The following is a 15,339-nucleotide window of genomic DNA, read 5'->3' as shown; positions in this document are numbered from 1 at the left end:
CAACCTGACTGCCCAGTTGACCCACTGTCTCTGCCTGCCCCTGCCTCACCAACCCATCTCTGCATACCTTGACATTGTCCTGTCCCCCTTGATCTAGGATCTCCCCACATACATTCGGAACACTACCCACGCCCTCCACCTCCTCCACGACTTTCGGTTCCCTCGCCCCCAATGCCTCATCTTCACCATGGACATCCAGTCCCTGTACATGTCCGTCTGCCATACTGAAGGCCTCCAAGACCTCCGTTTCTTCCTGTCCCACTGAACCAACCAGTACCTTCCCTCTGACACACTCATTCGATTGGCTGAACTGGTCCTCACTCTCAACAATTTCTTCTTTGAATCATCCTACTTCCTCCAGACCAAAGGGGTTGCCACGGGCACCCGCATGGGCCCCAGCTATGCCTGCCTTATTGTAGGGTACGTGGAACAGTCCATCTTCCGCAGCTACACCGGCACCATTCCCCACCTTTTCCTCCACTACATCGCTGCCTGTATCGGTGCCACCTCACGCTCCCATGAGGAGGTTGAACAATTCATCAACTTCATGAACACCTTCCAACCTCACCTCAAGTTCACCTGGACCATCTCGGACACCTCCCTCCCCTTCCTGGACCTCTCCATCTCCATCTCCAGCGACCGACTCAACACGGACATCTACTACAAACCCACTGACTCCCACAACTACCTGGACTACACCTCCTCCCAACCCTCTCCTGTAAAAATGCTATTCCTTACACCCAAATTCCTTGGCCTCTGCTGCATCTGGTCCCAGCAGGAACAATTCCACTCCAGAACATCCCAGATGGCCTCCTACTTCAAGGACTGCAATTTCCCCTCCCACGTGATCAACAATGCCCTCCAGTGCATCTCCTCCACTTCTCACACCTCTGCCCTTTAACCCCACCTCTCCAACCACATCGAGGTCAGAACACCTGCCCTGTCCTCACCTTCCACCTCACCTATCTACCTCTACCACCTACCCCACATTATCCTCCATCATTTCCACCATCTACAGTCAGACCCCACCACCAGAGATATATTTCCCTGCCCACCCCTTTCAGCATTCCACAGAGACCATTCCCTTCACGACTCCCTCGTTAAGCCCATACCCCCCACCAAACCACCCTCCACTCCCAGCACCTTCCCTTGCCGCAAGAGGTGTAAAACTTGTGCTCACACCTCCCCCCTCATGTCTATCCAGAGAATTCGACATTTCGGGCAAAGGGCTTTTGCCCGAAACTTGGATTTTCTTGCTCCTCAGATGCTGCCTGACCTGCTGTGCTTTTCTAGCACCACTCTAATCGAGACTCTGGTTTCCCGCATCTGCAGTCCTTGTTTTTACCCAGATCCTCAGCCAGTCAGGTGCTGACTTACCAGGTGCGTTAATGACTGGAGTTTTGCGTTGGAGCTTAGAGATCAGCAAGTGGATGAAATGTATTACAGCAGGTAAATAAATAAACCAAACAAAAAGGAAGATGTCAAGCTTGAACTTCAGGACCATGTGCAGAGGTCTGACAATAAACCTCCACTTGACCGATAACGTGTAAAATGACCATGATCAAACACAGAATTTGTTCAGCCGAACATCAATGTAGCATCCCTACAAGAGGCCAGGCTCACATTAGTGTGACTACGTCTGGAGTTCTGTATAAAGTACTTGTCACTGTACTTAACAGAAGGATGTTAACACATCTGAAACAGTTCTTAAAAGATTTACTACATTAATACCTGGAGCGGATCACTGACAGAAAAATGATACATGACAAAGGGAACAGCTCAGACAAAGTGCATGAGCAAAGTGTTGCAAGGCACATGCAACTCTCAATAACTGAACCCTCACAAATGGATCAGAACATGTTCCCTCCAACAGCCTCTCAACTCATACAGTGCCTGTTAACATCATGACTATATCTGCTTCAATGTTGTGCTCGCCTATAGAAGGACAATGACCCAGTTCTATGGTGAGCTTGATACTCATATCAGCACAAATCTCTAAGTGAGAACATAGAATCATCAAGATCTATGGCACAAGGAAAAGTCCTCCACTCCAGTCGATATAAAATCCAACATAGCTATCCTAATCCCATTTCCCAGCCCATATGTCTTGGCATCACGAGTGCTCATCTAAATACTTCTTAAATATAAAGAGAGTTTCTGCCTCCACCACCCTTGTGGGTAGGGAGTTCCAGATTCCCACCACCCTCTTGGCGAAAAGGCTTTTCCTCAAATATTCTCTAAACCTTCTGCCCCTACCTTACAACTTGTCCCTTGGTCATTGATCCCTCCATCGAGGGGTAAAGTTTCTTTCTATCTACATGTTTACTTTCTGGAGATTTCAATTCAAGAATGGGCATCATTGGAATCCTGCCTCATGCATCATGGGAAAAGAAAGTGTGACTGGACAGAGAGTACTGTACACGAGTTATACAGCGACCACAACTTTGGAAACACCCCGACATCTTCTTTCAGACTAAACCATGCCATAAACATCCTGTAGCTATCCAAGATCAGGGTATTCACATTCCCCACATCCAATAATCACTCAGCCATGACTCTCTGAACAGCATTCTCAACACACACAGCAGCCATCATGCTGACCCTGACACACATCAATTCCTGGTGTGAATGTAGGTGAGGATGCAATCCTTGATACCTTCTCATTCAAAGCAGAAAGGTTCTTCATCTTGCGTACTCAAATTAAAAAAAATGAAGTTGGTCAACTTGATTGAACAGGCACTGTCTAGCATTTCCACACTAAGTGCTAAAATGAGCAAGACTCCAATACAACACAGCTGAAAATGTGTTGCTGGAAGAGCGCAGCAAGTCAGGCAGCATCCAGGGAACAGGAGAATCGACGTTTCGGGCATATGCCCTTCTTCAGGAACCTTCTTCAGGCTTATGCCCGAAACGTCGATTCTCCTGTTCCCTGGATGCTGCCTGACCTGCTGCGCTCTTCCAGCAACACATTTTCAGCTCTGATCTCCAGCATTTGCAGACCTCACTTTCTCCTCCAATACAACACAGCACTCTTAACATAAAGCAAGCAACAGCAGACAAACGCTGACTGGTTCAAGGACATCATCATCATAATAGAACCTGTCATTGAAGCCAGCAGTTCATTCCCTTGAATCACAAGAGGGATCTGAAAACTGAGAACTAAGGCTATGAATACACTAGGAGCCACTTAGAGTAAAGTCCACTGACTGCTAAGTGCTGCCCTGGAATGTCCAGATGTTCTTCAGCACAGGGAATGCTAAGTATATGTATCAAGGGATTAAATATGCAAACACATCCAGCAGTAAAAAAATTGACTCCATTAAAAACAAAGGCAATGAATGTCAGCAACATCTGCAATACATCATTGAAGTGCAGAATAGGTTAGATTCCCTACAATGTGGAAATAGGCCCTTTGGCCCAAACGACCCTCCAAAGAGTAACCCACCCAGACTCATTTCTCTATATTTACCCCTGACTAATGCACCTAACACTATGGGCAACTTAGCATGGCCAATTCACCTGACCTGCACATCTTTTGGAACAAGGGGGGAAACCCACACAAACACAGGCAGAATGTGCAAACTCCACATAGACAGTCCTGCGAGGCAGGAATCAAACCCAGGTCCCTGGCGCTGTAAGGCAGCAATGCTAACCACTGAGCCACCCTGCTAGAAGGCTACCTGAAGTTGTTGTTTGGGGAGAAGAATACTGTCACTGAGAAAGCTTTAGCCACCCTGAGAAGGCCAGATGGCTGGGCAGAGCAGAATATCGAACCAACAATGGAAGAGCTGAACAAAATTATTAAACAGCTTTTCATGAGTAAAACAGGAAGCGATCCATCTATAACTATACAGCCTGTACTCTTAAGCATTCCTGTATCATCTACACAAACCTCTGTCACTGAGCATCTCTTGGCAAGTCAAGGTTTCCAAATCAGAGATCCAGGAAGGTGCTAATTCCATCTGCATACACTCTTTGCTCAGCCACACTGGGTGTTGGCTTGGCCATATTTGTCTAATGGATAACAGCCCAATATCCAAATACTCTCTGTCCAGTGAATTAACAACTGGGTCACAACTCCTGGGTATCCATAGCTCTTTACAAGGGGAAAGGAGGCAGTGGCTCAGGATAAGCGTAATGCATAGATTTTAATCCCACACAAGAACAAGGCCAACCACAGTGATTGCAACAACTATTGAGGCTTCTCCTTGTTAAACATTATGAGACAAGTACTTGTGGGCATTGCTGTTAAGAGAATGCTGATCCCAGCTGAACACATCTACCCTGAATCCCAGTGTTGTTTTCAAAACTGTAAGATCAACAATTAATATGACATTCTCAACGCTGTGTACACAGAGTAGACCATGAATTTTTCAAAAACAGAAGCTGCTGGAAAAACTGTTTTTGTTTCGGATTTCTGCAATTTGTTGTTTTGGTTTTGACCATGAGGATTGCCTCCCCAAAGCAGTTGACCACGTAAGTACTGTTATTCTGTTTAAGCTGTAGAAAATTGGCTGCCTACCAATGCTGTTCAGTGTGATCTCTTTTTCTGTGACAAAACAATGAGCAAGGTCAGCTATGAGAGGGCAAATTCAGAGCCCTTTGAGATTTGCAGTAGTATCCAACAGGGTTGTATTCAGCACCAATGTGGTTTTGAATATAACTAACATAGAATTTAGGAGCTGAAATAGGCCATTCAGCACTTTAAGCTTGTTCAGCCATTCAATAAGATCATGTCAGATCTGTTGGTGTTCTGAATTCCACATTCCCAAGTTCCATCTACTATAACATTAATTCTCTTGCCAAACAAGAATTTATCTAACTGGGTGCCTTAAAAATATTCAATGATTCTCCCTTCCACCCCATCTGAGGCATATTCCAAAGTTACATAAAACTCAGGAGAAAGACTTCCCCTCATCTCTGTATTATTTCTGTTGTTATACACCTTCATCCTTATTTCACTCTTCATCTCTTATTTACATACAGGTGGAAAGCTATTTAGCTTTATTCCTTGTGGATCCAACAGAAAGGTGCATCAAGGCCTCATTAGGTAGCAACTCTGCAGTAATGATGAAGGACCAACATTTGCAGTGGTAGATTCTCGAAAGCAGCTCTAGAGGCTGGTTTAACGATCAGCATCAAGAAGACAAATTTCATGCTCCATGATGTTTCCATACCACTGCATCAGTATTGATAATGAAGGTTAAAGATAACTTCACATATCTCGACTCCACAATCACCAGAAATCTGTGACTTCCGGCTGAAATCAACACATGCCTCACAAAAAATGGAACTGTTATATCCAAGCTGAATAAGAATGTGTGGGACAACAGAGTTTGGAAAATGCAAAAATGCAAGCCTGCATCCTCAGTGCTCTTCAGTACAGTGAAGACATCTGGAAAACATACATATGGCAGGAGTTTCCATCTTTACTGTCTAAGCTGTATCCTGGGCATCTCTTGGCGAGTCAAGGTTTCCAAATCAAAGGTCCAGGAATGTTCTAATTCCATCTGCATACACTCTTTACTAAGCCATAGTGGGTGTTGGCTTGGCCATATTGGTCAAATGGATAACAGCCCAATATCCAAATACCCTCTGTCCAGCGAATTAGCAATTGGGTCACAATTCCTAGGTGTCCAGGACTCTTTACAAGAACACCTGCATGTGACATATGAAGATAATGGACAATGACAACTGGCAGGTAGCCAGTGAAAACCATAAACCTTTGGAATTTGTCTAGCTCCTCAGCCACACCAAGCAATGTTTAACATAGTGTTTTCTTTTAAAATTCATTCATGGGATGTGGGCATGGTGATTACACCAACATTTATTGCTCTTTCTAAATGTCCAGAGAGCAGTTAAGAGTCAACCACATTGTGGAGGGTCTAGCTATGCCTGCCTCTTTGTCGGTTGTGTTGAACAGTATGTAGGAGGAGAAAGTGAGGTCTGCAGATGCTGGAGATCAAAGTTGAAACTTTATTGCTGGAACAGCACAGCAGGTCAGGCAGCATCCAGGGAACAGGAGATTCGACGTTTCGGGCACAGGCCCTTCTTCAGGAATGACTTTATTATGTTTGGAGGAGAGTTTAGAGCAGTGGAGCGGGGAATGGAGGAGGTACGGTGGAGGGCTGTCTGGATGACAGAGGGAGAACAGTATGTACACCAGTGCTGTTCCCCAATTCTTCCGCCATTACATTTGTTCCTGCATCCTGCACCCATGTTGAATTGGAGCAGTTCATCAAATTTGCTTAAACTTACACCCCGCCCTCAAATTTACTTGGTCTATCTCAGACACCTCCCACCCCTTTCTTGACCTCTCTGTTTCCATCTCCAGCGACGGTTTATGGACCAACATTTACTATAAACCCACAGACTTCCATAATCATCTGGACTAAACCTCCTCTCACCCTGCATCCTGCAAAACCATCATCCTGTTTTCCCAATTCCTCCATCTCCATCGCATCTGCTCTGATGAGACATTCAACTCCCAAGCATCCTAGTTGTCCACTTGTTTTAAACAATGTCCTTTTTCTCCCTCTGTCATCCAGACAGCCCTCCACCATACCTCCTCCATTCCCCGCTCCACTGCTCTAAACTCTCCTCCAAACATAATAAAGACAGGGTCCCCCTTGTCCTCACTTTCCACCCCACTCGCCTCCGCATCCAACATATCATCCTCAAACGCTTCCACCAACTCCAATTAGACACCGCCACTCAGACCATCTTTCACCCTTCCACTCCACCACCCTGCTCTGCCTTCCGCAAGGACTGTTCCTTTCACCAATCCTTAGGTCACGCCACTCTCCCCACTAACCCCCTCAAACCTCCAGGCACCTTCCCCTGCAGCCATAAAAGATGCAAAACCTGCTGGCACACCAACCCCCACCTCCATCCAGGGCCCCAAACAGTCCTTCTGAGTAAGACAGAGGTTCACCTGCATGTCCTCCAACCTAGTTTAATGAATCCAATGGTCTTCTCTACATCAGTGAGGCTCAGCGCAGGCTAGGTGTTTGTTTCACTGCTTATCTTCACTGGGTCTGAAATGGCCATCCTGACCTCTCGGTCCCCACCCATTTCAATTCCCCCTCCCACTCCCCCTATGNNNAGGAAACCGGAGCACCCGGAGGAAACCCACGCAGACACGGGGAGAACGTGCAAACTCCACACAGTCAGTCGCCTGAGGGGTTCACCTGCATGTCCTCCAACCTAGTTTAATGAATCCAGTGGTCTTCTCTACATCAGTGAGGCTCAGCGCAGGCTAGGTGTTTGTTTCACTGCTTATCTTCACTGGGTCTGAAATGGCCACCCTGACCTCTCGGTCCCCACCCATTTCAATTCCCCCTCCCACTCCCCCTATGACATGTCTATCCTCAGCCTCCACCATTCCTGCAGTGAATCAGTCTGCAACTGGAGGAACACCTCATCTTCTGCTGAGCCAGCTTAACATCGAGTTCTCCAATTTCAAATAACCTTCCCACCCACTCCCTTTCCAGCCCCACCTACTCACTTCCATTCCACCTACCGAGCCTTCCTTCCAGCTACCAACCAGATTCATCCCTCCCACTGACCAAGCAGGTTATACCCACTACCTGTGCCCACCGATCACTACCTCGCCATTCTGCTACTCTCCCCATCCCACCTCCGGCTTCCATTATTTATGTATCATATCAGTGACCAAAATTAAATCTTAGATTCAATATCTTTGCTTCTACATGTATCATGGAATCATAGAATTTTGCAATACAGAAGGAGGATATCCTGTCTGGATTTGCTCCCAAACGACCCACCCAGGTAGTCCCATTCACTGTAGCCCTCTAAAGTCATCTCTAATGCTGTAACGAGGAGTAAAACAAAAGGACTTACAAGACGTTTGAGATCCTTGCATTTCATATTGACAACCCCACATAAAAGGCTGTAAATTGTTTCCAGTTTTTCATTGATGTATTGTCTTCTTCGTGCATGCAAGTTCCTTCATGAAAAGATACAAAATAATGAAGTATTTAAATCATATTCACCACCTCAGATCTGGAGAATTAGTTGAGCCTGAGCAACACACTAAAATAGGCAAATATGGAATCTGTCACTGGGTTGTGGGTCAGTGAAGGTGCCTGAACCCACAAAGAAAAGTGACCATTTTATTTTAATTTTACTAATTTTATACAACCGGGATAAAAAAAAAATGAAGATATCTCCAAGTTGAGCATCTATGGATGTGGACATATAGCAAAAGAAATATTTGTGCTTATCTCCCCAGAAAGCGAGGTTGTAATCTATGTAACCCATCAAATTTTGATAAGATTAGCTCTGGATAGAGTGCTCGAGTCCTGGTCCAAGAAATTTGAAATTTCATTGAATCTAAAATGATTTGTATTGTAACTTTAATGCATCACTAAGATTAGTACGTGCTTGGTAACACAGAGCTTGAACATTGATGAAAAATGGATTTGCATCGTGCATTCATCAGAACAAATGCAAAAATGCCAAATTTCAAAATGGTCCCAACAATTTATACCGAGGGAGAAAAGATGTGCTGACTGGGAGGTGAATTGACTCTGATTGCCTGAGACAGCCATGGAGAAAGCAATGGGAACTATAAGCTCTCCAAAAAGAAATTAGGTTGAGACATAATCTTTTTAGTTTCAATGAAAGGGGATCCTTAAATATGAATGTGTGTTGTTTCTAGCAAACATAAGTGAGCCACACTCTGAGCTCTATCTGACTGTCATAACTGAGCTGTTTGAGTAGCTAATAGGCCATAAGACCAGGAGCGGCCATTCAGCCCCTCAAGCCTGCTCTGTCATTCAATAAGAACACATGACTGATCCAACAATCCTCATTGCTACTTTCCTATCCTTTCCTCGTAGCGCTGGATTCCCTGACTGATCAAGAATCTATGTATCTGAGCCTTAAATATACACAAGGAATTCCCCACAGCTCTCTATAGCAAGGAGTTCCAAAGACCCTCAACACTCAGAATAAATTCCGCATCATCTCCAACTTAAATTTGTTCCCTTTAATTCTGAGACCAGGTCCTCTGGTTCTGGACATACTCATGAGGGGCAGTCAGTTTTATTCAGTAAGTGCTGCCCAATTGCAGAATCATATCTAACTGGAGATTTTTTCTAAAGCAGAAACCGGTTGGATACAGTATGTACTCTGTCTATTACAAACAACTAAAAGAACATGTCATTTGATTCAATCAGCTAATTATTCAGATGTATAATCTACGTACCTGGCATCAAAAAGCTTTAGCAATGCATCTCGCTTTTTAGCAATATTAATAATCTTAATTGTATCTTTCCCTCACAAACTTAACCTATCTCACCTGTTTAGCAAACATGAACTAGTAAGGTTCTCTCATTGAAATTCCTTTATTTTGGTTTGCACCTTCCAGATTTCTCCACTGGAGAAAGCACATTTGTTGACTGACAAATCTGTATATAATTCTATTGTATCTGTAAGGGATTTAATTGCCCACCTGTAAAGGTAAACTCTATCTTAAGATTTTCAATATTTTGGGACTTACAGTTATTTGACTGATCAGATTTTAGGGCAGAATAAATTCTCATCAAGGTGTAATTGTGGGTGCATTCCTGTAAACAGAAATGTTTAGAAATTTGACTATTCACAACAATAGGCAAAAAGGGGACAAATCCTCACACCTGTATGGAGGGGTCAGAGATGCACATGACATTGACCCTCATTAACATGGGAGCCAGCAATCTGCAGAACCCAATGGGCTTTCAAGGACAACTCACTGGCATAACAGAATGGGCATCAGGTCACTGAAATGCCAGTGATGACCCTCAGGTGAACTGCTGCCTCAGGGCAAACCACTATTGCAAAGAGAACTTCAAAAAGATGCTAGGTCCTGCACTTACATATGTAAAGAGCTTAATGCCTGTTTCCAGATTAGGTTCTGGTTGGCAACTGAAAATTTACCTGCTCTTACTAGCTGCCTCGAGATTGAAAATCTAGCTTGCATCTGCTGTGATGCTTTTTAATGTTTTCTGACTGATGGGGCTAAAAAGAACCATGAAAAAATGCAAGATTCCCACCTGTTTTGGAATATGGATAAATCTTCAAAGTATAACAAAAATACTGGGGCAAAGTCTGACATTTGGATTGAACACTGAAGCACAGTGGCCACATCAAGGGTCACAATGACAGAGTGTTGGTAACTAGGAGAAAGTGAAGACTGCAGATGCTGGAGCTCAGTCGAGAGTGTGACGCTGGAAAAGCACAACAGGTCAGGCAGCATCTGAGGAGCAGGAGAATCGATGTTTCGGGCATAAGCCCTTCATCAGGAATGAGGCTTGTGGGTCGGGGTTGCGAGATAAATGTGGGGCGGGGGGGCGGTGAGGGAGAAAGTGATAGGTCAGAGAGGGGAGTGATGGATGGGTCCAGAGGGCAGTGCCAAGTTGGAGGCTTGGGACCGGGCCAATGTGGAGGGAGGGAAAATGAAGAAGCTGTTGAAATCCACATTTACCCCGTGTGGTTGCAGGGTCCCAAGGTGGAATGTGAGGCGTTCCTCCTTGAGGCATCGGGTGGTAACAGTTTGGTGGTGGATGAGGCTCAGGACCTACATGCCCTTGACGGAGTGGGAGGGGGAGTTGAAGTGTTCAGCCACAGGGCGGTGGGGTTGGTGGGTGCAGGTATCCCAGAGATGTTCTCTGAAATGTTACACAAAAAGGCGTCCTGTCTCCCCGATGTAGAGGAGACAACACCGGGTGCAACAGCAATGCAGGAAATGGTAGCCTAGATTTTTTACACAGTCCTTGAGAGACCAGGCCTCCTTCCCTATTGTCCATGGAACTTATGAGTCTCCTCCTCACAGGCTCTCTCGGAGAAAGTGAGGACTGCTTAATGAAGGGCTCATGCCTGAAACTTCGATTCTCCTGCTCCTCGGATACTGCCTGACCAGCCGCGCATTTCCAGCACTACACTCCCAAACCCCACATGATCCCTCTCCAATTCCTACCCAAAATGAAAAATGCTGTCTTATGATTTTGAAACAAAAAAGGACCTGTCGCCTCAGTTCGGTAGATGTTTTTAGCAGGTTTGATACTCCAGATCTGGCTACATTATTAATGTTTGTTAGCTCAATTTGCGCTCTTGTTTGCATCAAGCAAAGACTATTCCAAATTCCTTCACTGTTTTCCTTGTGGAATTGCCCAAGTTTTAATTTATTTGTGTTAAATTTAGTTTATATTCATTTTCATACTATTATGGTTAGGTTAAATAACACTTTTGCACATGGGTGGGTGGGAATGGCAGGGTTTTGAGAGGTTGGATTCGAGGGATAAAGGGGAGTGTGTCTATGTTCTTGGCGGGTGACCCCAGTGGGCACTGGGGCAAATAGCCTGTGCAGTGAAACCTACAAGGCAGCCCCTTCCATGGCCCCTTCTCCAGCCAAATTCAAAATTGCTTGGATGTCAATTAAAGATTTCAATAGGCCGAGAGGAGGATGAACTGCCTGCTGCATTATGGTGGTCTGGTCACTCACTTTATTCCACATGCCACCCTCATCTTCAACTACACTGTGTTGGGGGGGAGTAACAAACTCACCCTGGATTTCCAATGAAGTTGATTTTATTTGGACAAAGTGGTGTCACAAAGTGTCATTACAACACATTAGTAATGTTATCCAGCACTGCACAATTTGTTAATCTCAGCTGCAATGCAGTGAATAGGATAATTCTCCCTAAATTGGATGTTCCCTCCAAAAGTGATAATGATTTGTTCATTACCATTCACAATTCCTCAGACACTGAAGCACTGTGTTCAGAAACAACAAGACCTAGAAAATTTAGTTTTGGGCTAATAAGTGGCAAGTAACATTCAAGCAACATAAGTGCCAGGAAATGACCATCTCCAACAAGAAATAATCTAACAATCTTCCAGTGACATTCAGTAGTATGACCATTGCTGAATCCCCCACTATCAACACTTTGACAGCTGCCATGAACCAGAAGCTGAACTAAACTGGTCATTGAAGTTCTGTGGCTACAAGAGCAGATCAGATACTGGAACATACACAGCAAGTAACTCACACTCCTCACTCTCCAAAGCCTGTCCACCATCTACAATGCGCAAGTTCAGGAGTGTGACAGGATACTCTTCACTTGCCTGGCTGACTGCATCTCCATCACTACAAGATTGACACCATAACCACTATCTGCAACATTCATTCACTCCACCACCAACATGCAGTATCATCTACAAGAACATACTGCAATAATTCATCAAGGCTCCTCATACTATACCTTCCAAACTAATGATCTCTACCACCTAAAAGGATAAGATACAGATGTACAGAAACATTACAACCTGCAAGTTCCCCTGCAAAGCACTCACTATCCTGACTTGGAATTATTTCACCATTCCTTCAGTGTGGCTGGGTCAAAATTCTGGAAGTCCTTTCCTAGCAAAACTGTGGATGTATCTACACCACATGGACTGTAGCAGTTCAAGCAGATAGTTCAGCAGCACTTTCTTAAGAACCGTTAGAAAAGGGCAATGAATGATGACCTAGCCTTCAACACCCACATCTTGTGCATTAATAAAAAAAGGTGGACAGAGTTATCTTCATGCATCTTTCAAACGTATATTAACCAATGGTGTAGGGATGGGTGAGCAATCCTATTGGTGTCTGATCGAGGAAAGCTTCAAAAATGAGGGAAAATAAATATTTAAAAAGACAAAATATGCATGGAACATCTTGACCCAAGTCATGCTGTTGTAACTTTCATACTCAAACAACAGTCCTATTAATATAATTAGATAAATGTTTCATACATCAATGTCTCTTCATTATTTAAATCTTTAGGAATTGGCTGTGTTAAGAGGCCACATTCTTTATATCTTTTGGCAGCTGTGTTTCTCAATGTCGAAAGTGGAACTGGCTCATCTGCTGTTCTTCGTGAATGTTGGCGCACTATAAGAGAAATAACAAATTACTTTGACTCAGTTATAGCATCCTTGCCTTTATTTGAAGCTTGCCCTTTCAACCCCTATTCCAAAGATTTGAATAGCTGATCTGGTTGCTACTTGAATGCAGTAGCGGTGAAGGGTTAAAATGATGAAGCTGTCTCTTTTGGATGATGCATGAAATAAAAAAGGTTCTATCTGCCATCTTTTGGTGAATCCATTTCAACATTACTGGCTGGCCCTGGCTCCTTAATGTTATTTGCCTCCCTCCCAACGGTCAGCTGAGCCCTTCCTGCAATCACACTCAGATATCCAACCCCACTCTGACTCACCTCCATCAGGTGCTCTGTATTCAATTCCTTCCCCATTCACCCACCACCCAACGATGTTGGACAGCCAACACCAAAGAACTGCCCCTGGCCTCAAGGTCAGCTACAGGAAATGAGTTTTGGGAGAGGAATGTCAGACAATTAATCATTTGGCTCACCAGATTACAGAACAATAATAGGAGGGAAAGGGAGGGCCCAAGTTAGGTAGAGCCAATTTTTGTAATTGTGCTCAGAGGAGTGCTATTGCTCGATGCAAAGACAAAAGAAAATAAGGAAATGTACTCTGTCTGCACTGCCCCTATCCCAGTTCATTATCAGACTGGGGCTTCTTTTCAGCCCATATGATGATGTAATGATTGTAACAAAGTCAGCCAGGTAGACTTCATAGAATGTGTGTTCCCTGATTGGGCCTGTTAACATGGTCCAATTGGGGAGCCCTGGCTGACAGATATAACCAGGAGTGTCCAACGGTGCCCCTCGAAAAGAGAAAAAAAAACTGAAAGAAAAAATAACCAGGAGTGTCAGATGTTCTGTTCACTCAGAGCTAATTCTGAGGAAGACAGACCAATGTCAAGTCCTATGTGTGTATAAACAAAAGGTGACTTGTGATTGGATACCAGCCTCTGTGGAGTTATTTCAGTCGTGACAAGAGTAAGGAAAAACACACTTCTGAAAACATTTGTTTGTAACAGTCATCTTTCAGTTGGGATAAGAATTTCTGGCATCATGCTGTTACTTAAGCTTGGCTCATTCAATCCTGCTGAAGACTGGGCCCAGGATGTGGAAAGAATGCGTTATCTCTTCTGGGAAAATGACATTGGGGCAGATGAGAAGCAACAAGTAATTCTGCCGACAGCACGTGGATCCACAGTTTTTTTCAGTTATTAGCAGCCTAACTTTCTCTGAAACATCAGATAGTAAAACCTTTCAAGACTGGACGGAATTAGTTGAGGAATATTACAACCCCAAACCTCCTCTAACTCTGAGATGCTATTGGCTTTACTCAGCAGTTCAAGGAGCAGCGAAAAGTCCTTTCAGGATTTTTGATAACATTAAGAATGACTGGCAGAGGCATGTGACTTTGATTTAACCCTTAATGAGATGCTGAGAGATCATTTGGTATGTGGGATTAATGCAAAAGCGCCTACTAGCTGAAGCCTACCTGGACTTCAAACAGGTCTACAACTGGCTTTGTCATTGGGAAATGTGGAAAGTGGAGAGTATGCATTACAGAGTGTTCCATTGGAAGTGGACACCCTTGCCATTCTGACTGAGTTTGAAGAACATCACATGAGTGAAGGCAATTGCAGAGCCTGACTCAGGACATATCCTGAAAAGTGGGACTCTAGGTCAGCCCACAGCAAAACCCAAAAGAAAGCCAAGCCTCAGCCAAATGATTAGCACTTTCTTCAGGATTCAGGCCGGCAAGCCATTCTAATGGCTGCTGGTTTGCAGACTCAAGACAGCAAAAAAGCTTGCCTAAATTGAGCAAGAGAACTCATAGGCCAGTATCTAGGAGAGTGCACACCCTGAAAAGTCCACCTACATTTGCCTTGGAACAATTAAGTTGCTTAGCAACATCCAAATTAGAACCAATCAAAATAAACATCTGGTTAAGTGGTCACCGTTGACACCGGCAGGGTCATTTCAGTGGTCACAGAACCAATTTTTAACAAAATTCACTCTGGACTCCAATCTAAGACCTCGACGAGATTGAGATCCTATGCTGGGCAACCTTTACGGATAAAGGGTTCAACTAAGGTTTCAGTGTCTTATGAGAAGCAACTGCTTCAGTTACCACTGGTTGTAGTAAAAGGCTCGGGCCCAAGCCTGATGGAGTGAAATTTGGTGAGAACGATTGAACTGGATTGGCCCAACATTTCTTCTATTAGAAAATGGCTGCCAGAGTGAAGTCCTAATTAAATACTCAGAGGATTTTCAGGAGGAACTAGGGACCATCAAGGAGCTAAGGCCACCATGCATGTTGACCAGAAAACAATTCCACAATTCTGCAAGGCCTACCCTGTCCCATTTGCCTTGCGCTCAAAAGTAGAGGCAGCCATCAGGAAGCTAGGAAGCG

At 44.4% G+C, this 15,339-nt stretch overlaps 1 protein-coding gene across 1 annotated transcript in view; it reads right to left on the bottom strand.

Annotated features, from left to right (window-relative positions):
• Positions 1–15,339, bottom strand: part of LOC122564417 — an 84,329-nt gene that overhangs the window by 45,364 nt on the left and 23,626 nt on the right. The window contains exons 8-9 of the mRNA XM_043719253.1: positions 12,799–12,937; positions 7,864–7,969 (exon numbers count right to left, since the gene is read on the bottom strand). Coding sequence (XP_043575188.1) covers positions 7,864–7,969; positions 12,799–12,937 — 245 coding nt within the window. The remainder of the gene's footprint in view (positions 1–7,863; positions 7,970–12,798; positions 12,938–15,339) is intronic.

The sequence above is a fragment of the Chiloscyllium plagiosum genome, chromosome 29 (assembly GCF_004010195.1).
Source record: "Chiloscyllium plagiosum isolate BGI_BamShark_2017 chromosome 29, ASM401019v2, whole genome shotgun sequence".
Lineage (NCBI taxonomy): Eukaryota > Metazoa > Chordata > Chondrichthyes > Orectolobiformes > Hemiscylliidae > Chiloscyllium > Chiloscyllium plagiosum.
The sequence above is the reverse complement of the archived record's forward strand: the minus strand, read 5'-3'. Positions and strand labels throughout refer to the sequence as shown.